We start from the raw sequence: 26883 nt of genomic DNA, 5'->3' as shown, positions 1-26883 counted from the left end.
TGCCATGCGCGAAACACCTACTACACTTTACGCATGTGCGCACGCACCCTGATTAAAGGCCCACTACTGCTGTGAATTATGATCACCAGAATAGAGATGAGACAATAAAAAGACGCATTTAATTCAGTGCAAATTAGCACTTTAGTAGTTTTCAATTGTATCCTAATAATGTAGGACACTCACATGATAATCATAAAGCAACATAAAAGGCAGCAACAGTCAAAGCAACTAAACTTTGATATTAAATCAGTTTAAAAATACATTTCCCATAATGCAACTGATAAAGCAGTTCTCGTTTGGGTTACCCTTAAAAACAAGTTTTAATTATAAAGTTGCAACCAGTTAAGAAAAATGGTTGAATGTATTAATTCTGAAATTTTTGCATCAATTTATTTCTTACCAACTGAAATAAATCTTGGTTTATTTTAGCTATGTGAAATCTTGCTTCCTTTATTTCACATCTACATCAGCCTTAAACCCCACAAATGCCCTATATGCCAAGAAATGCTCATTAAACTGTTTTGATGTACTTTTAAATGCAGCCTTTGAAGGAAAATGCCAGTAAAACATTTTTTAAAATTATTTATTCATATTCTATAGCTTCTGATAAAATACATTTTGTTTACATGTGCAGATTACTATATTACATTCACCAGAGTTTAGATGAAGACAAAATGAGACACAATGAACAAATCAAACTAGTGCCAAATGTGACATTTTTTAAAAATTGTGGCAATTGCCCATAACACCTTCCTGGTCAAATCTAGATTAACCACTCTCATAAATGCATACAAACAGAGAACTTCTGTAATAGCAGGGGGGACTGCTGCGTGACTTGTGCTTCAGTCCTCATTAACAGATTTCAGCTGCCTTCAAGGTTGTGATTGAGTGCTTGTGATTTTCTAGCGTTGCAATCCAGTCCCCGACTTTACATGAGTAAATATGGCGTACTCACATCACATTTAGCCAAATGAGACCTATTCTCACATGGAATAAATCTAAATTCTGTAAATCAAATCATATACCAGAAAATTAGCTTTAATGAAATCTCTCTGCTTAGCATGTGGAAACCCTTCCTTTCTAGAACTACACTCTTAAATCAATTTTACGATTCAAGAGAATACAACTTCCACATTAACTGGAAAAAAAAAGAAGTACAATGAATAACGGAGCAATTAAATTGTTCAAAACATCATTTTGTTAGTATAAAGTTGTGATACAAATGCAGACAGCTAAAAGACAAAATTTTCATGGTATAATAAAAACCAGTCTGCAAGGTCTGGGTCAGGGCTGCTCAATTTCGGTCCTACGAAGGCTGCAATCCAAGTTTTTCATGCATCCCTGCTTCAGCACACCTGACGCAAATTAATGAGTCATTGTGATTGGCTGTTAGATCCATTTAATTTGATTTAGGTGTGTTGAAGCAGGAATACCTGGAAAACCTGTGGATTGCACCCCTTCTAGGACCAAACTGAGTAGCCCTGGTCTGGGTCATACACATGATCAGATATACGTGGGCAATTTAAAATACAAAGTCAAGTTATTAAGTACGGTGGTCTGTCCCGTCTAAACAAAATTATAGGAAAAAACGGCCAGCTAATATATTATTATAGTAAAAACCCTGTTGATTTGTCAAAAAAAAAAAAGAAAAAAAAATAGGTAATAGATATTTAATATTAAAATATATTAATTAAAATATATTACTTTAATCATTCAGACATTAGAAACAAATTCAGATTATTTTTGTCCTCATTAAGGTGACTTTGGCATATGATGTTGGAAAAAATTGCTATAAAAACAGGATTATTTTACACATCCTGAAGAGTCCAAAATATATTTTATGTTTTCATTAAAAACAAAATCTTCACATTGGCCTGTTTAAATTGATAACAAAGGGTAAAGTGAGCACTGATCACTTCATAATGTGCTACAAAGTTTAACACAGTATTAATTTAATAAATGTGCACTTCATCAAATATGCACATTATAGTGCATTATTTTGGACATAGACTACTTCCTCCCACATTATTGACAAAATATATAATAAGCCAAATTCTGGAGAATTACTCCTAATTTCCTGGAAGAAGGCCATGTTATAGTGAAGCATTACACTCACCAATCAATCTGTGACACACTATATCTCCAGATCATTTTCATAAAAGGTATGCATTTCATAAAACATTTAGTTTTAGCATAATTTATCGTTCTTTAAATTAATTTTATCGTTTCTCTACAAAAATCATTTTGCAATAAAAAGCCAGATATGGTCAAGCGAGGTGTGCTAAATAAAATAACAGATTCCTACATCTAGGCAAATACCATAAAGGAGCGAGTATTTACAAATAAAACTGTCTCCATTTTCTTCCCTTGGCTTGAGTGTTTGTTTTTTTTACCATTTGCCACTGATGATACATCTATACAGACATAGAAACATTTCAAGGAACACTTTATCTACACAACAGTATTTTGGGGAGAAAATGCAGGTTTAAAACAGTTGGAGGTGACTTCAGACCTTCACTCGATACGGAAAAGATCCATTAGTCGAGAGAAAGATGTCAGCATTACATATACAAATGATTTTTCTTTTTCCTTGTTTGATTTGAAGTGCTGTACAGTTATTACTCTAAAATCCAGGTGGCTTTCAAGTGCTTCGCCCTGTAACTGTGATGGAGTGAAGTGCAATCCTCACAGCCTGATTGTTATATACATATATAATTATTCAAAATCATTTTGATTTTTCTTACTAAAACTATACACATCCTTTTTAATTTTTTAAATCTGAGTGTGTTCAGTAATAAATGTTTAATAAAGTTAAATAAAAAATAGTTCCTGTTAGTTGCACTTCCCTGCCATATGTGCATAAATGCCAAACAGGAGGTCATCTACAACCCATGATTATCATTATCGCCCTTCTTTCTGCTTTTAGACCACAAATTATTAGACCCAATAATAAAAAGTCCCATCTAAAAGCACAACAGTCATTAAGTCCTAAAAAAATAACATTCAGTTCCCTCCTTTTTTTTCTTTAAAAACTACACACACACATTTAAAAAAATATATTACACTAATCTAGCTGAGTGCAAACATTGACAGATTTTTAGATTTCCAACATATCTGACAGAAAACTACACTGATTGAAAATGGATTGGCATTTCTATACACCTGCACCCAACTACTTTTTTAGATGTTGGTAAAAACACAGGACCATCCAGTGTAAATTATTGGTTTTTCCAGCAGCAGCCAGATGCTGGCTGTGTTTTTTTTTTTTTTAAATGAAGAATGATATGAATAAGCTTCACATCATTCTGTGGTTTCTAGAAAAACCTGCTGCTAATTTGTGCCTCAACAAAAATTTAATGATTATATTTTCCTTTAGTTATTATTAATTTCATATCATCGTACCACTAAACATGAGACGCACAGTTTCGAGGGGCCGATACAGTCATCATGGCAGAAGGCTCCACACCCTTTGCACATAATCATGGCCTTCAGTCGACAGTAGCATTTAGACTGGACGTCCTCTATGTTGGAGCCCTCAATGAATGACTGATCTGGTGAGGGCTCACCCTGGTTGCCGTGATCTAACGAGTGACTGGCAGGTATGGTGGTGACGGTCACCGAGAAAGACATCACACTCCCATGGATGCCCCTGCTGTCGGCCTCCGTAGAGGAGATGGAAGGGGTGGTGCTTGCAGTGTTGTGGTTCATGGTGTGAGGTACAGACATGCTGATTGTGCCACCGTAGCATGACGCTACCACTGGTTCCTGATTATCAAATGTTCTCTGGGTTTGAAAGGCAGTCGGCCGCTGGTGAATGGGCTCCGTGTGGGTAAGATATGGCTCGGAGTTTCCTTGTTTAGTATTGCGGAGTTCGAGGTGCTGTTGGTGTGATTGAGAAAAAGGGCTGGCGTCTTTGGCTTTTGCACTGGTGCTGATGTTATCACCACCACCTGCATTGTCCTCTGAGCCAGGCTCAGTCTTGATGCTGGAGCAGTGCTGAAAACTTGTGATGTCATCAGAATTGGTTATTGAATATCCTTGCTGCTCTGTTTTTACCCTAGAAACAGACAAGGGAACGTTCTTGGATAGTTCTTCTTCCTTAGCCACCTCCTCTCCTTCTGTGCTTTCCCTTTTTAAACTAGAAACAGACTTGTTTGGGATGACTGACACTTGTAATCTCTTGCTCTCTGGTCCTCTGCCATATGTGGAAACATTGAGCAGGTAATGTCCTGTCATGGCAGGCCTGGGAATTCTCTTTCGCCCCAAAAAGCTTACCGAAATCCTTGACTGGTCCCGACGTTCCTCTGTGTGAATCATTTGATGAACCTTGTACTGAGCCGGCTGAGGCCCCATACTTCCATAAGACTGGCTCGGTTGGCCTTTCCTCTGCATCAGGGCCTGTAGGATCTGCTCCTGAGTCTCCTTGTCTGGAAGCTCCCTGTGATGTTTTGTGTATTCTGAGAAACCTACAGCTTGTCCCGTTGTATTGAACTGCTGTAACATCTGCTTATCAGCCCTATGCTCAGCTGAATATGTCTTAACTTTACTACCAGAAGGTACATTAGATATCTTTACTTCCACCTTTGACAGAGGCTTTGGGAGGATCTGGTCCAAAGGAACTTCTTTGCCCTGCAGAAGTTGTGTCACCAGTGGGTTGTTTGCAGGGATGCAAGAACTGGATCTGGTCAATGGCCCAACACTTGTTGGAGTTTCCTGCTCCTTCATAAAATGTGAGGAAGAAGGCTGTCTTGATGCGTTCAAACCCTTTTGGAAGTTATGGGAAGCTGCAGTGAAAGTACCAGCAGAATGACCTTTGAGTTTGTCATCAGTATTGCCTGTGTAACATATCTGAGACTGGTGTGGGCTAAGCTGACCAAAAGAGTCTACTGGACAAGGAGAAGGCGTACTGGGCTGACTGTTATTACTGCTGGTGGCTGGTAACCTGAATGATGCCTGTGGGGATGTTGGGCTGGGGCTGAGGCTGGGAGATGGCTGCCTTTGCTCACTGCTACCTCCTCCTGGTCCTGTGCTTGACACTGCTCCCTTTAATGCAGATGATACTGCAGCTGCTGCTGCTCGCTGTGCTCGGGCAAGCTGAGCTTTGGCTTTAATGTCGGCCAAAGTGCGAGCACCAGTACGACCTGGACTGCTAAGTGGAGCAGGGAGTGGAGTCCTTGGTGAGACTTGGTTAGGTGACACAGGCACCGTCAGAATTCTTGACACAGGGATCTGAAAATACAGCACATACAAAGAGAGGTTTGATAGTTATTTTTAGTTATGTTAATAAAAGAGAAACCACTTGTTATAAAACACTACTATAAAAAATAATGAGTTTAGTTGGGAGGCAACAAGTTGTGTGGAACATATTAACCATTAAAAATATGAATACACTAGTATTAAGCATATAAAAACAGAAAGGGTTAAAGAACATGGACAACTGCCATGATTTTGGGCTCCTAGAGGATTTCCCTTTACTTGCTGCAAATGCAAACTAACTACTACAGCTGCCATATTCTGCCAAGAAACAAGCTAAAAAAAATTATCAGAGCCACTGAGAAGACAGAAGACAGAGTAGAGGCTTTTGAGTTCACAGATGTACTTCTACCTTTAGTGGTGGAACCCTCTGATTTGTTGGAGATGGTGTAGCAGGGCTGGATATGGATGATGCTGAGGGAGATGCAGAGGACACTGAAGACACTGAGGAAACCGAAGACAAACGAGATCTTTTCTCTGGTGTCAATTCACCCTCAGTTTCACTTAGAGATTTCCTCTTCAGAGGCTCAGTGGGGCCACTGGACTCAGAGGTAATGTCTTCACTCTCTACAGCAGTCTTCACTTCGGACACAGACGGATCCTCTTTTAACTCTGAAGTAGCCTTCAGTGGAGGGATTTTCTTAACAGGCGACAGAGGGAGTTCAGCTTTCTCTTCTTTTGCATCCTCCTTATGCTCCCTTTCAGGAGGTGCACACGCTGAACCCTGTTCAGTCTGTTTTTCAACCTCTGGTGTTCTCGCTGCAGAAGCAGGCCCAGACTGTGCAGCTGTGTTCAACTTGCGATCCTCAGCATAATATGAGCGCCTCGTCTTCATGGGCTCTGTGATGGAGACGGCTTCTTTTTGACGAGGGTGTGCCTTCGGAAGTTCCTGAGATGTCTGTGAAGTTGTCGTGTCTTTAGGAGCAGCATCAGTTTGGCTGCTGCTCTTGGTGTGTTCGGTGTCCTCTAGTGCTTGAGTGACAGGTCTTGTCTGATGGGGGGGTAATTGGGCCCTGGGAGATTCCAGATTCAGATCTGCCTTCATCAGCTCTTTGGATTCCTCATAGCTGAGCCCTGAACTATATAGTGAGTTGAGAAGAGAGCAAAAGGAATAAACTCCTTAATCAATAGCTTGCTTTCTTAAAAAGAATTAATTATGCTTTGAAAGTAATTGTTCATACTACATGATAAGCTTTGAGCATGAAAATGACTCAAATATACAAAAAGACAACTCTTTGGTTGCTACTACGTCTGTAAATCACAGAAAACTTTGCATTTGAGGTATAAAATGATCTTTTCAGTGGGGATTAAATTTCTTCAGGTGACTGGAAAATATGAGAAAAGTAAGCTTTTCAAATTATGTAAAACTGGACTGTCTGTGTCACAAAATTATGTATAAAAAAAATTAATTTCTCCAAAACCTACTTTTCCCCGTAATAGTTTTCAAAGAAGGCTTCCTTCCACTGCTCAACTTTCTTTTCCTTCTCAATTTCCTGACGCATCCTGAGCTGCAACTCAGGAGTGAATTCCCCTACAAAGAAGAAAAGTTACAACATTTTAAAAGAAAAACATTACATTACACTGGATCACCTTGGTGATATAAAATTGTTTGAAAATAAATTAAATGTGGTTGTTATCAACTGGAAGTCAAGGAACTGACCCTCAGCGAGTCTTTCCTTCCAAGACTGTGCCGCTGATGTGAAGAACTCATTGTTTAAGGCAGAGCTAGTGACTTTCAGAAGGCCGTCCAGGCAAGCCTGAAGAGAACAAAAACAATGCTATGACTCACGTCATGACGATCACTGCATCAGTACATTGACTTCACATCCTCCTTATGATGAACAGAACATCATGAAGCAGTACGTAACATTAAATGCTTTAAAAACATTCTGCATGAGATAATTAACATGAACTGATGTGTAGCAAAAACTGCAGTTATGTTACACTTTGTACACGTAATAATATAAATTGCCAAAAGAATGTGAAAAGCCACCTGGCGGTCAACTTCAGGAAGGAGTTTGAGTAGCTTCTGTTGGCAATCTGGAGGCAGGACAGAGAACGTGTGTTTGTTGATGATTGCTCTCAAATTGGTGTTAACCAAAATAGAGTCTGGTGTTTCCACGTCGATCTTATACTTGGTGCGTTTTATCTGCCCTGCAACACAAAACAGGAAGCAGAGGTGAGCCAAAATAAAGTCAGGAACATAGAAAAAAAATGTAGATTAAATCATTTATTTACTTATCTACAGCCACTTGTAATTTATGATGCAATCAAAACATGTGGATTCAAATCATTGATGCGGGTTTCCTCCAAACTGAGTGATTATTTTTAATAGAATGTCATGAAAAGATCTAAATCAACAATTGCATGATATCTCTGAACTCTGTCCTGCAATGTCCCAAATGTGTCGTCTGAATTACTTTGCTGCTTTCTGAAATGTCTTCAGTGTAATAATGACTGTTTCCAGCACAGGGGCTATTAATGTGGGAGTTATTCAAGATAAATAGCAGGGTGGTTTGCAACGAGTGAGTCTTCTTTCACCAGTAAATCAGTTCATTGTTGATTCCAGCCTTCTCAGTGGAAGATTTCCAGATCAGTAGATTAAATAATATCAACTGTCTGACCTACCTGCATTGAGGCGACTGGACCTTTGGGCAACCTTTCTAGGTACGACTGGGTGGCATAAGTCTGTTTGTATAAAGGAAGAGGAGCAGAAAAAGAAAAGCTCTAAGGTTTTGAATTTAAGGCAACTGACTGCTTCAGTTTGCATGATATTAATGCAATAATTAGTACATTAATGTTGCCAATTAAAGAAGTCAAATTTGCATGATGATGATGATATAGTGCAGGGGTGCCCAAGTCCAGTCCTCAAGATCTACTATCCTGGAACTTTTCGATGCAACCCCTCTCCAATACGCCTGAATCAAATGGCTAAATTCCATCATCCACATGTTATTCAGCTCTGCAGCCACCTGGTAACGAGCCATTCATTTGATTCAGGTGTGTTGGGGAAGGGTTGCATCTTAAAGTTGCAGGATAGTAGATCTTGAGGACTGGACTTGGGCACCCCTGATATACTGCTTTTTATCAGGAAAACAGAAAAGCAAGTGTGTAACTATTATTTCCATTTTACATAATATTCCACAATGCAACAGTTGCAGCTTACCCGTCTTAGTTGTAATGTTATCAGCCATATCTTTGATGGTCTTCAGAAGCAGTCTTGGGCTGGAGACTGCTGGCATTCCCCCCTGTCTGCGCTGGTTCCTCTGCTGCTGTTGCTTCAAGGCCTTAAAAAAAGCAAAAGAAGGAAGGAACAAACACCCAGAAGTATAAGAAAAGGAGAAAAAGAACGCTTGTAACTCTCTGTTTCCTTGCCACTGCTTCTCCAGGGGCCTTGTTACTTGTTTAAATAACAACTAAATAACAGCACAGCTATGACACATAGGTTGCATAACAGAATCATAAATCAACCGCATATAAATCTATCAAAAACGTCTGATGATCTCAAAAACTAAATGTCAACAGATTACATATCTTGCTTTATTATTTTGCATTATTTTGGAAACAACAAAAAGAAAATATGCAAGATGCCTCTGCAGCACTAAAATTTAAGCCAAACTGCATGTTCATCTTCTAGTGTTATGCCAAATTAATGAAAACAAAATGCTCTCACAGGGTTAAGAAAAATCCACACCAGCACAGATGGAGTGAATTAAAAGTCCATGCAATTATAGAAATCTAATTAAATGGAACACAAAGAGCACAAAGCATCTAAAAGTAAATGCTGAATGGGTGGATTATGAGAACATTAATACTGTAAAAACAGCTACAAGCATTCTTCCTGACGCCTCTTTGTTTTAAATAATCAGAACAAGATGTTGTTTGGAACAGAAAAACAAAGACCCTCGACAAAAAGACTAGAATAGGTAATGTACTTACTGAGTGAAAATATGTAAATGTGAAAGTTGAATACTTGAGTATGAGTTAGTAGGAGTAAAACTGTCTCATTAAAACTCACATTCATTTTAATAATGTGAGAAAAACTACATGAATATACTTCACAAGGACCTGTTTTTATGCTGCAGAGTCAAGGGACAGGGATTTTTACAGGATTATGTGAATGTGTGGGTGTGGCAAGAATTTATGTTACATATGTGGTGAGAACACATAGTAATTTCTCTCTCTCTCTCTCTCTCTGTATATATATATATATATATATATATATATATATATATATGTATATATATATATATATATACTGGCAACTAATTAAATACAATAAAACATATATTTTTTTTAAAATCATTAAATACAAAAGATCTTTCCAGTACCTGTTTCAAAGCTTTCTTGCTGTGTTTCTGTGAGGGGGAGATGAGCTTACTGGTGGGGACAGGAGGTGACGAGCATCGTGGCTGTGGAGACGATGGTTGTGACTGCAGCTTGGAGGGAACTATGATATACAAAAGCACAAAACAGATGCTATAATATACATTTCCTGAAGGGGTGGGGTGGGGGGGGGGGGTGGGGGGGGTTTGCCAACTTTATCACAACTTGGTATTGTTGCACTGAAACTGAAACCAGCACTCTGCACAAAGAAGAAGACTATAAGAAAAATATCAAATTACTAAAAATGGTCCAGGCAATTCAATAGGAATTCTATTCAGAACAACCCCTTTCTTTGTCTGTTGTCTATATTTGATGATGAATAAAAGTAAATAAATAAAAAAGCTTTTTTCTTTTACATCTCATCTGCATTTGACTTTATGCCCTGTATTGATTAGCTCAAAAATAAAACAGTACCCGCCTACTCAGCTAAAGAGCAAGGTTATATGGTTGGCAGTTTCTAACTTGTGCATAATGAGGAAGTGGTCACGGGTCATATTGAGAAAATTCAGTTTCCTGTTTCAACAGTCACTCACAATAATATGTTAGAAAACAAATAAATACCAACTGCCAAAAAAGCTCATTCTCTGATATCTGCACTGAAATCAGGTACACTCCTGTGCTAATCACCATAAAGCAATGATCTAAGTCAATATAGAGACAAAATAGTGAAAACTGCTTAGCATTCTGTGCATCCTGCTTATGATTACCGGAAGATCTTATGGGCAAACCATTATCGAGAAAACCCACCTTTTGCTATCATTGTGTTGGCCGCTGAGTATATTCCAAGAAATATTTTGCGATAGGATGGTTTAATCAATGGTTTGTGGTTGAACCACTTTCCCTAAGCTCGTCTTGTCTACTCTACTTCAGTTGGCTTCCTGTGTTTCTGCAACACTTGCAACAGCTGAGAAGGGGCGTTGACACTTGACTCAACATAACTAGATAACCAATCAGCTAAAATCTGTAAATAAAAGAGCTATACAACAGTTGCATGACAACAGATATGAGGGATCTTTCATTTCTCATTTGTTCTTAAATGAATAATAACAAAAAAACATTACCATCAATACAATAAAAATAAGAAACAGAGCTTTAAATTAAATGTAGTCCTGGAGACAGTGAAAATATTATCAACTATATATAACAATGTAATGTGTAAAACTACCACTTCTGAACTCAGTACATAACACACTACCTCTTCGCATCCACCTTCCTCTCCTCCCCTCCTGAGTGACGGCACTGCTGTTGTTTTCTGAGCTTTGGGAGTCAGACAGATTATCACTGCTTTCATCAGAGCCCTCCTCTGACAGCTCCTTCACCACATCCGAGATGTCCTTCTGCAGGAAGAAAAATTTAGCATAAACTGCACATTATTTTCATGCAGCTGATAAGAGCCGAGGAACAGCCAAGCAGGGAAAAAATTTCTGCTGAGTATATGATCACATGAAACTCATATTATTCACTTGAAACATTCATAATGTGTCACATTTTTTGCATGGTGTTCTTTATGTTTGGCTATCTGCCTGAACAAAGTGCAGCTAAATGAAGAGCAAAGAAGTGGCATGTAGAATAAAAAACAACATTTTCTCAGGGGTTGGACGATGTGAAGAACGAGTCTCGTTACAAGAAATGAAAAGATGTAGGACAGAATGGTTGGTGAGAGATGAAACAGTTTAAATAGTTAATTAATTTAGTAACAAATCTACTAAGCTAAAGTTTAAGTGTATGAAGTATAAAGGTAATATTTTCCTAGCTGGAAAACATTCAAAGAATGCTGCCGTTTCCATGAAAAACAAAACATCAAAATTAATTTCAAGAGACATTTATGATTAAATACATTAAGTTACGTTTATAATCCGGCTTATTTTGTAGTGAAAATTCTGATTGCCTGCTAACTCAGGAATCTGCCAGCTACATTGTCTGCTTATCAAAAGTCAATTTATTGAGAACCACTATAAGAACAAAAAGGCCAGCTTACAGGTGGGGAAACATGAAACAAGAAAAGCTGGAGGTAGCTGGTTAGCACTAACTGAATATTCAAAATAAAATATTGTGGCAAGCCACCACAAATAAATCAGAGAATGAAAAAATTTCCATTTAGTTAAGTGCGCTGCTATTCACTGTACATATATATATATATATAAAAAAGAATATGTACTATATTGGCCATTAATATAAATGGGTTGTGAAATCATGTTTTGGCTGTCCTGGCAGGTATTTTCTGCCCAACTAACCTTTAATGTATAGACTCCCATTCTGCCTGGAACTTTGTAGAAGATCCCCTCCTCACCGCGAGAGTTTGTGTGCAGCATTGCATTTAGACATGCCAGCGGTGAGGTTCCACTGGTTAATGACAGAAAAGAACAAATTACACATGTACTCTCATAAATCAGACAGGTGGGGAATAAAAAAAAGAAATAAGAAGGGTAAGGGCTTGTCTAAAGGGATACTGCTGTCATGCATAAGGTCAAGTAAGAGTTCAGAGTTTCACATTGGTGTGCAGTAGTTGAAAGGAAATTTGGTTTCTGCTTTTATAAAGAACCAACTGCATAAATCTCACTGAAACTCAATCTAATCATTGAAAGTGACTGCCATTCTCAGATTACACTGATCTGATATAAAAATATATGTTGCATAAAAATCATTAAAGTTCAATCAAACATTGATTTAACTGTGAAATTAACATTGCAACCCTGGACTATATTTTGTCACCTTGCTGTTGTGCTACCTTACACATCAAAATGCTGCCTGGTTCAAACAGTGAAAAGAGTGTTTCAAACATGGATTGGCCATGACAGAGTCCCGAGCTCAACCACACTGAAAACTTTAGAATGTGCAGGATATAATTCTAATTAATACGATTCTGGATGGAAATTAAAATTGTGACTTGCCTAAGTTTATAGAAATGAGTGCTGCCATCAAAGCTAAAGGCAGTCCAACAAAATATTAAGTGTGTGACTTCTTTAGGCCAGGCAGTGTATAGCATACAGTACTCGGCGCAGAGTGTTGACAAATTATGTTAAATGAATTACAGAAAAAAAAAAAATTAAATATCATGTTAATTTATTTTAACTAACTATATTTTGGCTTTCACAAACTGCAATATTTTCTTTATATCCTGTCTAATTCATTTACAACATTGCAGAAAAAACAAGGAAATATGATTTTTATGCAACAGTTAGATGTAGGATCTAAAATTATGAATGCGTGTCGAACTTTGAATTTCTCTGCAAATGAACTTAGAACATGTCATTGTTAATAACATGCAAAAGCCAAATTCAAACAAAAATGGCAATGTTGTGAAGTTGTTAAGAAAAGGTGGTGGGGAGCTAGCTTTGACTTACCTTCTGGATGAGAACAGTGACATTGAAACAAAAAGAAATGAAACAGTAATTGAGTAAAATAACTGCAACCATGAGCAGGAAAAAAATGCATGATGCAAGCTCTCAAGAATTGAGGGAGACAGCTACTGTTCTGCATTTTTTGCAAAAAATACTTTCTATTTGAAGGATATTTTAAGATAAGATCCCATGCTTACCTTATTTCTTTAAGCCTTTCTCTTTGGATCACCTGCAAGATCTCTTTATGGCTCATAGGTGTATTAGGGTACTTTTCCAAAACCTACAGTAATAAAAACAGATTATTATGAAAAAAAAAACAAAAAACAAAACAAAAACCAAAAGCACAGATTCTAAAAGTTATTAAAATCACACAAGTTCTCAGCTGCAGAATTAGATTACCGCAAGTCAGTTTTCCCGATCTTAAATTTGCTTGGATTAAGAAGTCATGTTTTGAGGATTGTGTTTGTACACGTTTTATTTATTTATTTTTTGACCTGTACTTTTTCCCTATATGGTGGCTGTGTTCGTCAACACTGCTTTTCAAGTGACAAATGATGACAAGCGTCCCTGAACCCAAGCACTGATCAAGGACAAATTCATGTCCATTTTTAATACCACCCGAAGAATACAGCAACCAGTAGATATTTTTATGAATTCTCAGAATCTTTTTACATCATAAACTGCACGACTGAGCCCCCAATTCTTTGAAATTCTGAAACAACAAAGATTGCTGTATTAAACAATTTCCTCTTGCAGATTTTACATATAGTGGTAAACTCATCTCCTCAAATTGTCTTAATAAAACCCAAGCACTTAAGTAACCTGTTGCTAGTGAAATAGTTGTGAGATATTTGGTATAAAATTCTCACTTTCACATTTCTCTTTTTGGCATTTTCATAAAATAAAAATACAAACAAATTACCTAAATGCTATGCAATTAATTTCACAGTGGAAACAATGTTGTGAGAACTACCATGTTTTATTAACTGACCAAGGAATCCAAACTAACTAACGTTAATTTCCCAAAATTGTGATTTTTCCTCGAAATTCTCAATATTAGTTTAATACATCACAGTTAAATATAACTTTATGGAAGTTAGAAAAAAAATATATATTGCAAATTACTCCCTTTGTTGTTAACCTGGATTATTATTATTGACAAAAAATTAAAGCTGATAGCAAAGGGAAACACATGTGTCTATGGATTAAATGTATCCACACGTTAGTAAGCTATTATCCAATTAGAAAATTGTTGCTTGGAGTTTTAATATTCTGTATTCATTAACATGCTACGCTAATTCAGCTAGCTCGAGCGCTAACATGCATACTCCAGAATTAGAACGTGTTGGCACGGGATGAATTAACTTTTGCATCAATACGGGGGCTCAAATAAAATAGAGGAAACTTATATAATCAGAACAGTCTGACGTTTTCCAGTGTTATACTTGACACTCATGTCAAAAAAAAACTTGTTGTGGGACTTAGCAGAAGCTAACCAGTGCTAACCTGGCTAACGCAACACTGACGTGATCACTTCGATGTTCATATGATTCAAATCGTAGAAGGCATGACAGCCGTACTGTCCACACAAAACATACACAGGGTGCTTGGAAACATTCTTGGGTGCACATTAGTGGCATTCACATAGCTGCATTTCTACTTGTAGGTCATTGATAACGCGAGCTATATGGCCAATGATAACAGTCTGCGGAATGCCTAACCGTCAACACAGGCCTCGCGCGGTGTACGCAACATTTCGTCTTCACCAGGCAGGTCATGAACTCATAAACACAGTTGTACAAGTGGGAGCGTTCAAGGAAAACAACCACAACAAACGGCAGATAAAAACCACATAGAATACCGTTTTAGCGGCTTCCGCCCATGTCCTCCCCTTTTTTTTCTTCTGTCTCTCCCTCATTGTGGATGTCCTGTGGCGGAGTAGTGTTTAATTTGTCCGTTTCAGTTGAAATGTTGCTTTAGTTACCGTGCAAGATCCACACCGTCTGCCATGTTGGACTTACTGTAAAGAGTCACGTGACCACAGGAAACGTAATCTTACTGTATACAGCTGTCATTCCAAGTCCTCAAGTTTTCCCACATATATTTAAATAGCTTTCATCTGACATTCTTTACAAGGATCACATATAAAGAACATGGATGTTTGGAAAAAAAAACGGCTGTTCAACATTATCAGAGTATTGTCTGTTTATTTTCAAATGTCACTTTTTTGCACAATTATGAAAAAATAAGGCAGCTGATAAAGAGAGCACTGCAAGCTTTTCTCACACTTTTTGGCTCACAATCACATTGGCTAAAAACTGAAGCAACAAATCATTAAGCATACAGGCACTGGCTAAACCATGATGGCGTCCTCTAGGGACCCTCAGTCACTTAAATCAGCTTTAATAGTTGTAGTAAAGACACAATGCATTTTGAAGTCTCCCGTCTACATTAAAAAAGAAAGAAAAAAACTATCTAAGTAGTGCTATTTGATCATATAAATAACCTAAATTAAATTTAATATATGAGAATTGTGACTTTCTTTGTGCTATTCGGGTATGTTGACGTAAGCCAGGAAAATGATGATGATGATGTAAGCAAGGAAGATTTGCATGTAAAAAAATAAAAAAAATAAATAAATATGCAAGGAAAGGCCTCTTGAATTGAATGCATCAAATTTATGTGTGCCAGTTTCAGGCTATTTTCTAATATGGATGGAAACCTGTTTTTTGAAAACTGATCAGACAAATCCATTTCTTTTCAAAACACATTTTCCCCACAATCACTGCCGAATTAGATAACCGAGGCCAGCCTTGTACAGCATAGGTGTATCGCCACTAATCAGGGGCTGGTTTGAAGAGAACTTCCTACGGACAGATAGGCAGCAGAGGATGGTCTTTGCCTTGGAGAGGGAGAGCAGCTCTGAGATGCTGATGCCAGAGTAGTGGATGATGAGGAGGATGCGACGCATGCGGCTTGTGGTGCCTGATACCTGCAGTCCACAGGAAAAAAAAAACAAAAAACTTTCTTATTGTCTTATATTGCTGAATAAGTTAAACACATCAACAGTATTTAATAGATAGCTCGCTAAAAAAACAACAAAAAAAGGATATTTTTGGAGGAACAGGTCAACATAAACATAAAGTTTAAAATGTTTCACTTTAAAACAAAAATATGATTAGAGAAAATTTCAGATCCAGGCAGCTTTTTAAATTTTATTTAGATTTATTTATTTGTCTGAGAATATATTTTCTTTATTTGTCTGACCATAGGTTTTCGCTTCCATCAAAGATAATTTGTTACTGAGATTTTATTTCTGGCTCTAAAAGCCAATGCATTTAACTATGCTTAGTACTAAAAGTAAGGACATTTGTGTTTGGTCAGTTATTTTTCTCCTTTAATAATACCAATCGGTGTTGAATTATACATCACTGGAAAGCCCGATTAGTCACCTTTACAATGAAGTATAGCTTAGAAGGAAAATGCTTCTTTAGAATGAGCAACACATCTGAATGTGTGGGTAGCGCTGCCAGAGAAAGTCCCAAAATCCCCTGCAATACTCTCTTGTTGGTGTTCACTCTGGTTTTGAGCCTGAAGCACTGCCAGGTGGGTGCCAGTCACAGATGTACGATTGGCACATAATTACTAGACAAACATATCACACGGCATCCCAGATCAAAATGTGTCCAGGCTGGTGATCAGCATGGAGGGAAGGAGCCAAGCGGTTGTGGCTGTGTATGGATCTTCCACCTGCTTCTCAGGTCCTTCACAGTGTAAAATGAAGTGTAAAAATGACCAATATGTGTGGTTAAAAAAAGTTAAGATCAATAGGAGAATATTGCAGGAGATTTTGGCACATTTTTGGGGGCCACTGTCCACACGTTTAGATGTGTTGCTTATTCCACAGAAGCACAAAATAAGTGATTAATCAGGGTTTCATTTTTCAATCATTTTTTTTCTCTTTTTTTGAAAGCGGAGTTTCTCCACTGTTATTTTGGGAAACAAATGTACAGTGTTTTAAAGTTCTCTTAGTGGATTATCACAAAACTAACTTCATCCCACAGTTCAAAAAGTCAGTAGCCCTTTATCCACCAATTTATGCTCAGTCCTGGTTTCTAAATTTGTACAAAGTCTGTTAATAACTAAAAAAAAAAAGAAAGAAAAACACACACAAAAAAACCCCCAAACATTTCTTCATGAGTTCAGACCTACACTAAGTTATTGCTCCTTTAGGAGGATATCTACTATCTTGTGTAAAATCCTCAGCTTCCTCTGCTGTTCTCTTACCAGGATTGGGATTTCCTGACCCGTGACGATGAGCCAGCCCTCTCTCTAACAGGCACATTTACAGGAAGATCCTGGATCAGCCTGGAAGAGAAGGCTCTCTCTAGGTGTGCCCCATGAAGGTTCAAGGTGAACATGGTTGGTGGAGACATATCTAACTCCAACAGCATGATGTTCTCAGCCTATAAATGCAAACAATACAAAAATCAGTGAAGATATTGAATGTGCTGTTACTTAATTGATTGTTTATTAACTTAAGATGCAACAGCTGGATCTGTCAAAAGTTTTCATGTCCACCATAGGAGCCATTTGATGTTTTTTTGTCCCTTGCATTTTTTCTTTTGTATTATCACAGTGGGTGGCGGTAAAGAGGCGCACCAGGTGTATTAAATGGCATCCACAGGGGATGCGGGGGCATTTTAATTAGCTTGGGTGCAAGAGGTTTTTGCCACCATCACTTTTTCATTATTTGCACCTTTATTTTCATCTGAAATGTGACCTGTCATTAGCACATACCATAAGAGATCATTGAAAATAAATGGGACCCCCCCCCCACCAACCACCACCACCACCACCCATCCACCCAGCTGAGTGGCTAAATGCTGTAGTCACCACATCTATGATCAACTACATAATCCTACAGAAAAGTAGGTTCCTGTAAATGTTGTTAATGAAAATCAAATCACCCCATCACACTTTTTCCTCCCAGCTGGCCTGGAAATTAGTTGAACACTGACCTGGTATCTAGACGGGGCCCCAGTAGCCGTGGCAACAGCCATCTGAGCATATTGACTGATTGGCCTCTTGTATCCCACAGCAGAGAGAGGCCTTCTCTTGCCCTGAGTGGTTGTACTAAAAAACAAACATGCAAAGGGACGGGTTTACTCACTGAAATACTCAGAAACCAATGGAGAGGTAACACTGTGGAACACTTCGTTACATACAGTCTGTGGTCAACTGATGTGGTCCAAGCAAAATATTCTATACTGCCAAAGATCCCAACAAAGAAAAATATCTTCTTTGTATACAAAGATATCAGGTACATTAGAAGGCATAATGCATAAATTATCTACAACCTGGAAGGTTAGAGTGTCTAGTTTAGCAGGTGAACCATTGCATTGTTTTTTTTTAAACCTTAGTGACCCCCAGTGGTAGAATAAACAAAATGCAGCTGGAAAAAAAAGTAAAAACACACCCTTTTCTTTAGATCAAATACTCAAACACAGACTACAGAAAATAATAGACACTTTTGAGTGTTAAGATTTCCCTTTTTCACCTCCTTCGACTTTCTAATATCTATGCAGCTATTAAAACACTGAACTCTAAAGGTATGAAAGGACACCTTCAAATGACAGCATCTGAAGGTATCCTGCAGCAGATTCCCCTAAACCCATTAAGCTGTAAGGTAAAGTCTCCATGGAGTGGACCTTTTATCCAGCATATCCCACCGGTGGTCAATTGGAACATTAACTGGGGAATGTGAAGGGCCAAATCACCCTGTTGATTATTTATCATGTTTCTTAAAGGTTTTGCATTATGCTTTTGAAAGATGATGCTACATTTATCGAGTAATGCTTCTGTAAATGGATGTTTCTGGTACCGCCCCAAGAAAGGGATGTTTCTGTGGTGCATATTGTAAGGTATTCTACAACGTGCACTACAGTAATTTTTTCTTGTGGAGCCAGCCTTCACTGCACACATGCATCCATACATCTTGGAGGTGATCCTACTACCCGTTCACTGTCTTTAGGCTACTTTTGGTAAATACTTACTACTGCATTTCTGGGAACCCCAATCAAGTTATCACAGCCCGGTCTTTGTCAAAGCTTCTCAGATTCTCACACTGATACGTGCATGCTACTGTTACTGTCTGCAGGGACATTGTATTAGCAAGCAGGTAGTTTGTGATTCATCACTCATTTTGAGTTTAAGAAGTTTTCAACATTCGATTTGTTCCCTGACCTCTCTGATGGAATGACTGGTTGGAGCCTCCACTGATCCTCCTCACTATCAAAGTGCAGTCTGTTCATTATCTTGTTTTTTTCCTCAGGGGGAATGAAATTCTCAATCAGGAGATACCTGCAATATGAAAACATAAGTACACTAGTTAAACAAAGCATATTTATCATTATCACAATGAAATAAAAAAAAAACTGAATTAAGCATATAACATACAGACTTAGCACAAAAAGGAAGTAAATGAATAAATGGTTGATTATGTCTTTGCTTCTTGGTACTAAATCTTACACTAATGGAAAGCCTCTATCTTCCTATTAAATGATGCCACAATTGTGGGATGAGCAGCAGAGTATGTGGTTTGCACTCATCAAAAACTTGACAAATGTTTTCCGCCAATGCCAAACAGCTTGAATTATTTCCATAAATCAATGTTTTCCATCAAAAAGACACAAAGGTGTATTATTTTCAGTCCTGGTACAGCCCCCATCCTTCCATATTCGAGGACTACTTACTTGTACTTGAGCTCTCTCATGAGCTCATTCTGTGCCTCCTCAAGCTCCTGTCTGGTTGTGACGTGTTCATCGATGATGTCGCTCATCTCTCCCTTCAATTGCTGTAGTTTGCTGTACAACTATGTGGAAGGGATTGAAAAATATAATAAAAAAAATAATAATAATTAAAACTGATGGTCTAAACCTCAATGTCAGTATCAGATCAGACATCCTTAATAATCCCAGACTAGAAAATGTGAAAATAAAAGAAAATTGGGCCATCAAATATTACATTTATTTTGGTTAAAAATTATTCTTTATTGCAAATAAGACTATTTAAACAATGACATTGTGCCACCAGGACACATTAGTGTGTGAGTCAGCTTACCCTCTTCAGCTTCTTTGTCTTATGTTCGATCTCTTGCTGCAGGGAGGAGAATGTCTCTTTCATTTCTAGGGTCTCCTCTTCTTGCAGCATCATCTGCTGCTGGATCTCTCGCTCTCGTCTTATCTGCAAAACAGATCTTCCATATTGAGTATCAACAAGTGCACCCATAATAATATTTAAAGTGGGTTTCATAAGATTTTCAAAATATTTAAAGATTAGAAAAAAAAAAGGTAACAAATGTTTCCTTAAAATCAAGAAAAATAAACATAATTAAAGGGAACCCATGTAGTAATTGCTGTTTTTAAATATCATTACCTGTTCTGCAATTTCTTGTCTCTTCAGCTCCAGTCTTTTTTGTTGTTCATTGGTGTGATCTATTATAGTCTTTCCTCCAATCAACAATTTACTCTCCATAGCCTGTGAACAGACACAATAAATTATTTATAAAAAAAAAATCTTTTGTTTCCCCAATATCTCCTTATCAAACATCATTATTAAAACGTTTTCACTGTTCCAGTACCTTATATTTCTCTATGATCTTCTCAACAGCATCTTGATCCCACTGCATGTCCTCCACACTCCTTCTATTAACATTCAGGTGCTTTAACTTCTCACTGCCCCACTGGCAGGTCACAGTCTTTGGGTTGGCATCCTCTACTTTCATGAAGTGCCTCATATTTTCTTCCTCCTCACAAGTCTGCCACGTCTCTGCATCCTTCTCTCTAAGGATTTCTTCTTCCGTATATTTACTCAGTCTTTTACTATTCCTCTTCCTCCTCCTCTCTTTCGCGAGCATCCCTCGCTCCTCTAGTTGAGCTTTCAAGCGTGCAATCTCCTCCTGAAACTCCCTCAACAGGGCATCTTTGGGGTCCTCATTAATCCGAGGTTTGTTCTTTATTTTCTTTGCTCTACTGGCGTACCTCAGCGTGGCCAGGGACTCGTCGAAATTCTTGTGCGAAGGCCCGACTGTTGCCATCATGACGGTTTTTGCGTTGCCACCTAGAGAGTCCTGGAGCAGACGGGTCAGTTTGGAGTCTCTGTATGGGACATGGCTGCTCCTCCCATCCACCAGAGCTGAAATGACATTCCCCAGCGCTGAGAGGGACAGGTTAATTTTGGCAGCTTCTTTCAGACTCTTCCCTTTGCAGCCCGTCTTGCTCTGGCGCTCACTGCCAGCCAGGTCAACCATGTTTAGTTTCCCAACACGAATGTGGTCCTCACCATCTGGTCCTACTTCACTGCACTCCACAGTTATAACAAAGATCGCATGAGACCGAGAGCTGCGTTCATTCATGTTCGTGAACCCCACGGACCTGGACTGGTTGCCGATCTTCATCACATGTTCAATCTCAGTGGTATTTTTCGTCACCACTGAGGACAAGTCTTTCACATAGACACCATAATCAGGATTCTCTTTAAGTTCCAGTTTCTTGTTGTTATCTTTGCACAGAAGATCCCTGATTTCCTCCTGATAGATCTCAAGGTATGAAGACCTTACCAGATATTTTTGATTCTGGGTTCTGGATATTTGTGTAAAAATGTGCTGAAATGAATTTGGTACAACGCCTCTTTTCTCTGGGTCATTCGACACTCCCTGCATGGTGAATGTTTTACCTGTCCCAGTTTGTCCGTAGGCAAATATAGTGCCATTGAAGCCTTGCAGCACCGATTCCACCAGAGGTCTCACAGCATCATCATAAATGTCGCTTTGTTTTGAATTCCAGCCATACACTGAATCAAACGTGAACACTTTCATCGGCTCATCAGGTGGTGCCTTCGGGTTTCTGATGGTGATCTGTCCCAGTCTGTCGTCAATCTCCAAAATATTTTCACACTTTGCTGTCTCCTCTCTTCTGCTGAATGGCCGGCAGCGGACCACCACCCTCACCGCCTCGCAGTGCTTGGCTTTAGACATTTTGGTTGCAGAGCAAAACAATCCTCAGCACGTTACAAAACCATTATGTCGAGCAGTTTGATAATTTCATCTCTACAAACAGGTGCAGCAGCGCCAGTTTCATGCGGTGAAAGCGGCAAAACAAGTCAAACGCGCCTCATGTCCGCCAATTTGAGTCGCTTTTATCCACCGCAGCGTGTCCTCCGCCCTCAGCATCTTTTCAGATGGGAAGATAAAAATGAAGCAAGATGCTGAAGGATGCCGATGAGGAAAAACAGCAAGTCAGGCCGACCCAGCCCACGCAGCGTCCCCACGGTACACGCCCTGCTCTGCGGACAATGGAAATCAGACATGTGACCTGCGCAGCGAATGAGATTTGAGCTAATTTTCCCAACGCGTGCACCATGATCTAATTCAGTGACAGTGATGAATAACAAGGCATCACGTCAGCGTACGTGGCGACAAAGAAAAAAATAAGGTCATTAAAAACGTAGGAAAAAAATTGATAATTTTAGAAAAGTCTGTTGGATGCACTCTTACGATTATAATGCGTTAGTGATGAGTAAATATTCACTTACAAAAACAAAACAAAAAAACAAACTATTTAGTATTAATTGCAATTTTAGGTAAAATAAGTTAGCGTCGCGTCTGACTATAATTTATCATTGTTTCCTCTTCTGGAGTTGTTTAACATAATTTCTTGTTGACGGTAAGTTGATTAAATTTGTCCATGTTTGGACACTGACGTTGTTTTAAATAATTTACAGAACGATGAAAAAGTCATAAACCATCCCCAAATGCTTTCAGGTCGCCAGATTTTATTGTAATCCTTAAAAAAGCAGCAGCTCTCCAAATTTCAGAATGTCTTTTGATGTCTTTTCTTTTTCTTTCTTTCTTTCTTTCTTTCTTTCTTTCTTTCTTTCTTTCTTTCTTTCTTTCTTTCTTTCTTTTTACATTTTCACGAGTGTGCACTTATACAGATTGTTCCAACTCACTGTGCTAATTATAGGCTACTCATTGTGCCAAGCCTACTCTGATTCAACAAATTAAAGACCAGATATTTACTTGACACAGTAGAATATGTCGTGCACGTTGTGTGGATTCTTCAATAAAGATACTGCTAAAGAGACTGTTTATTCATAACTTGAAATTCCTTAGCCTGCATATCCATGGCGAAAACTAATTATTCACTGTGGCTGTTAGTGGGTAATGCAAAAAACATATACACCAGGCCCGGGCTGGCCGTCGGGAGCAGAGGGACTATTCCCCGTGGCCTGGGCTCTTAGGTGGCCTAACTGGAGGGGGGGAGTAAAAAAGAATCACGGCGACTACATTGGTGCAGCTGATTGGTCTGCAGAAACTGGCGCCCGCACACCAATAAAGTGATTTGTGTTCGTCAGTTTTCACCTTCACCAATTGGCGATTGATTAAAAATATCAGTAGTCAGAACTAATCACCATGAGAGCGCGTGGAGGCAGAACACCAGAGACACGGAGGAACGTGGTGCTGGTAGCCTACTGATGGACTCGGAAAAAAAGAGGAAAGGGGGAGCAGAAAGAGAACATATATAAAAGAAGACGCTTGAAGAGGAGGTGGGAATTGCTGGAAAATTTCCGATTTTTTCAAATCCTCCACCAGCAGTGGTGTCCAGTGACGTCACGTGAGTAAACCGTTTTGGCAGCGTGTTGTTTGGGGGCAAACTTTTATCTGAAGATAACATGATGATCACTGGTTGAGATTCTTCATGAGTCTTTTATATAGCTGTAATAATAAGCTGGCAGGCTACTAGCTCCTGTCTAAACTTCATTCTGTTGGAAATGTTGAACTGGTTTGTTGTTTTTTTTTTTATTAAACCACATCAGCCCAAACACATAATGGATATGCTACCGTTTATATACACTAGCTCATATGTAGGGTTTCCTGGTATAACCTGGATAAAATAAAATATTTAGTTTATTGTTTGTGTTGTATTAAACTGACAGGTGAATATTTTTGGCTGCTTGGCTATAACATCTGTCACTGTCCACATCTGTCCCTGTCCAACACACAAGTAGTTGCACAGCTGTGAGAGTGAAGAACATTTCGTTAGTCCAGGTTAAATGCTAATGAGAGAACATTTTAACTTAATCAGCTTGTCACTGTATTAATCTGGATGTTAATAATGTGATGGCAGCATTTTATGCTTGTTGGGTAAATGTTGATGTCTGAGTTTTTAATTAAAAACTCCATATAGAGTGTGTGTGGATGTGTTTCTGTTCCCATGGTAATGACATGGCTTATTTTCCTGCATGAAATATTTGGTGGGTCCTGCTGAGCCAAACATATCTCCACAGGTGGGCTGCTGCATGATAAAGTTTTGGAACCCCTCCTAAAGTTGAACAGTCTCTTATCTGTCTAAGTTGAGATGACTTTTTAATTTTCTGATGTTATTTGAATCACATCAGGTGAACTTGCTGTTGACCACTTCATGTTTTTAGTAGTGAATATTGGTGCTGGTGTATTAAATGTACTACTGTAAACTTGCATCTAAATTATTTGCTGACAAAATGAAACAATCATGTTATTTATCTCAACAGAAGATAATCATTATTATAAGAATACTGGTTTGACTTTGGTATTAAACCTTTTGACGAGAAGAGAGAAACACTGGGCTAGTGATTTGTAGTTTTATGTGAATGCTGGTCTAGAACAATGAGCTTTGGTGATTATTAAGTCCATGTGTGTGTATGTACACTTGCGCAAGTGTGAGCATATGCATGCAGTATAGGTGTTGGTGTGGCCTGAGTGAGTGTACAACTCCTGGCCTGACTTTGTGTCTCAGTCCAGCCCTGGCTACCACGTGATATATCAGATCAGCCTGTATTGGTTCCTTATTACATAGTATATCATGGGCTGGGTGAGTACTATTTTTAACAGTGAAAAACAACATTAACGTAATAATAATTGACTTAATATTTATTTCTTTCGTAAGTGACCATGGTATAAGCGGGAAAATGTCCTTCGAGCAACATAGACTGCGAGCTACAATTGTATTTTCATCAAAACGAGCCGTCCTCTGAGCTGGGAGACTTGCATTGGGCTCTATGCAGAACCTGCCAGTGCTCGACTAGGCAGGGACTGTCTGCAAATTGTAACACAGAAAAAAATATCAAAGGAAAATATTTAATAACTACAATATGACATGTTGTAGTGCCATCAAACTAACAGTACTAATAAACCATCTCAGATAGAACTTACTTACATACTACACCTCTTACTTTGGTAGAAAATGCTTACATGTATTTTTAGGATTTTTTTCCCATAATTTAAATAAGTAATAAATGGCCAATAACTACAATTTAACATGTTGTAGTGCAACCAAACTCACAGAATTAATAAACCATCTCATATTGATCATACTACAACTCTTACTTTTGTAAAATATGCTTACATGTATTTTTAGGATTTTTTTTTCATCATTTAAAGAAGTAATAAATGGACAATAACTACAATCTGACTTGTTGTAGTGCCACCAAACTCACAGTACTAACAAACCATCTTATATTGATCATGCTACACCTCTTACTTTGGTAAAATATAAACTGAAATCCCTAATAATATTATATTTTATATTGATTTCATACTCCTCCCTGAGCCACCACCTTACCGTGGTGGAGGAATTTGCGCATCCTGATGAGTGGTCGGGGGCTTTATGCCCCTGATAGGGTCACCCATGGCAAACAGGTGTGATGACAACAAATCATGGACCCAGGTTTCCCTTGCCCGGACGTGGGTCACCAGGGCCCCCCTCTGGAGCCAGGGCTGGAGGTGGGGCACGGAGGGGAGCACTTGGTGGCAGAGTCTTTGCCCATGGGGCTCAATTGGGCTCAGCCCAAAAGGGTGACATGGGCGCCCCCTCCCGTGGGCTCACTACCTGCAAGAGGGGCCATAGGGGTCAGGCGCAGTGTGAGCTGGGCGGCTGCCAGAGGCGGGGACCCTGGTGGTCTGATCCTCGGCTGCAGAAGCTAGGTCTAGGGACGTGGAATGTCACCTCTCTGGCAGGGAAGGAGCCTTAGCCGGTGCGCAAGGTTGAGCGGTTCTGGCTAGATATAGTTGGACTAACCTCAACTCACGCTGTGGGCTCTGGAACCACTGTCCATTCTAAAGTTGCTCCTGGTGAGAGGCGCCGAGCAGGTGTGGGCATGCTCATTGCCTCCAGCATTGGCACCTGTACGTTGTGGTTTACCCTGGTGGACGAAAGGGTAGCCTCCCTCCGCCTTCAGGTGGGGGGACGAGTCCTGACTGTTGTTTGTGCTTATGCACCAGGCAGCAGTTCAGAGTACCAACCCTTTTTGGAGTCCTTCTGGCATCTTCAATGCCCACGTGGGCAATGACAGCGAGACCTGGAGGGGCATGATTGGGAGGAATGGCCCCCCTGATCTAAATCTGATCTATGTTTTGTTGTTGGACTTCTGTGCTCATCATGGATTGTCTATATTGAAAACCTTCATCAAGCATAAGAGTGTCCACATGTGCACTTGGCACTAGGACACTCTAGGCCGTAGTTCGATGATAGACTTTGTAGTTGTATCGTCAGACTTGCGGCTGCATGTCTTGGACACTCGGGTAAAGAGAGGGGCGGAGCTGTCAACTGATCACCACCTGGTGGTGAGTTGGCTCAGATGGTGGAGGAAGATGTCGGTCAGGCCTGGCAGATCCAAGCGTGTTGTGAGGGTCTGCTGGGAACGTCTGGCGGAGTCCTCTGTCAGAAAGAGTTTCAACTCCCATCTCTGGCAGAGCTTCAACCATGTCCTGGGTGAGGCAGGGGACATTGAGTCCGAGTGGGCTGTGTTCCGTGCCTCTATTGTTGAGGCGGCCAGCCGCAGCTGTAGCCGCAAGGCCGTTGGT

The 26883-nt window shown here is 39.2% G+C and overlaps 2 protein-coding genes across 5 annotated transcripts; both read right to left on the bottom strand.

Annotated features, from left to right (window-relative positions):
• Positions 1 to 576: 576 nt before the first annotated feature.
• asxl2 (ASXL transcriptional regulator 2) lies at positions 577 to 15015 on the bottom strand. Of its 3 annotated transcripts, XM_041972405.1 has the most exons (13): positions 14842 to 15015; positions 13178 to 13260; positions 12984 to 12986; positions 11874 to 11982; positions 10835 to 10976; positions 9585 to 9703; positions 8420 to 8540; positions 7882 to 7941; positions 7247 to 7407; positions 6914 to 7010; positions 6679 to 6784; positions 5606 to 6332; positions 577 to 5229 (listed from the first exon to the last, which is right to left on the bottom strand). In XM_041972405.1, the coding sequence occupies exons 1-13, from the start codon at positions 14896 to 14898 to the stop codon at positions 3394 to 3396; spliced, it is 3621 nt and encodes a 1206-aa protein (XP_041828339.1). In that variant the 5' UTR covers positions 14899 to 15015; the 3' UTR covers positions 577 to 3393. The 3 variants fall into 3 exon arrangements, with proteins under 3 accessions (XP_041828339.1, XP_041828340.1, XP_041828341.1); XM_041972406.1 differs by lacking the exon at positions 12984 to 12986; XM_041972407.1 differs by lacking the exons at positions 10835 to 10976; positions 11874 to 11982; positions 12984 to 12986; positions 13178 to 13260; positions 14842 to 15015 and adding an exon at positions 10387 to 10490.
• On the bottom strand, positions 5781 to 22384 carry LOC121631477 (kinesin-like protein KIF3B). Of its 2 annotated transcripts, XM_041972437.1 has the most exons (9): positions 20623 to 22380; positions 20418 to 20519; positions 20103 to 20225; positions 19736 to 19854; positions 19227 to 19343; positions 18002 to 18116; positions 17268 to 17446; positions 15767 to 15972; positions 5781 to 5792 (listed from the first exon to the last, which is right to left on the bottom strand). In XM_041972437.1, the coding sequence occupies exons 1-8, from the start codon at positions 22015 to 22017 to the stop codon at positions 15822 to 15824; spliced, it is 2301 nt and encodes a 766-aa protein (XP_041828371.1). In that variant the 5' UTR covers positions 22018 to 22380; the 3' UTR covers positions 5781 to 5792; positions 15767 to 15821. The 2 variants fall into 2 exon arrangements, with proteins under 2 accessions (XP_041828371.1, XP_041828372.1); XM_041972438.1 differs by lacking the exons at positions 5781 to 5792; positions 15767 to 15972; positions 17268 to 17446; positions 18002 to 18116 and adding an exon at positions 18636 to 19038 and having other exon boundaries at positions 19169 to 19343; positions 20623 to 22384.
• Positions 22385 to 26883: the final 4499 nt, after the last annotated feature.

Source organism: Melanotaenia boesemani, chromosome 20 (assembly GCF_017639745.1).
Source record: "Melanotaenia boesemani isolate fMelBoe1 chromosome 20, fMelBoe1.pri, whole genome shotgun sequence".
Lineage (NCBI taxonomy): Eukaryota > Metazoa > Chordata > Actinopteri > Atheriniformes > Melanotaeniidae > Melanotaenia > Melanotaenia boesemani.
This window is presented reverse-complemented; position numbering and strand designations above follow the sequence as displayed.

Bases quoted from the DNA above. Each gene is read 5' to 3' on its own strand.
- asxl2 (XM_041972405.1), bottom strand. From the start codon at position 14,898: ATGAGGGAGAGACAGAAGAAAAAAAAGGGGAGGACATGGGCGGAAGCC. The intron at 10,977-11,873 runs GTTAGTTGGGCA...TTCTTCCTGCAG, and splicing joins TGGGAGTCTATACATTAAAG to AAGGACATCTCGGATGTGGT. The intron at 7,942-8,419 runs GTAAGCTGCAAC...TTATACAAACAG, and splicing joins TAACATTACAACTAAGACGG to ACTTATGCCACCCAGTCGTA.
- LOC121631477 (XM_041972437.1), bottom strand. From the start codon at position 22,017: ATGTCTAAAGCCAAGCACTGCGAGGCGGTGAGGGTGGTGGTCCGCTGC. The intron at 19,344-19,735 runs GTAAGTAGTCCT...TTCATATTGCAG, and splicing joins ATGAGAGAGCTCAAGTACAA to GTATCTCCTGATTGAGAATT. The intron at 17,447-18,001 runs GTCAGTGTTCAA...TTGCATTTATAG, and splicing joins GGGCCCCGTCTAGATACCAG to GCTGAGAACATCATGCTGTT.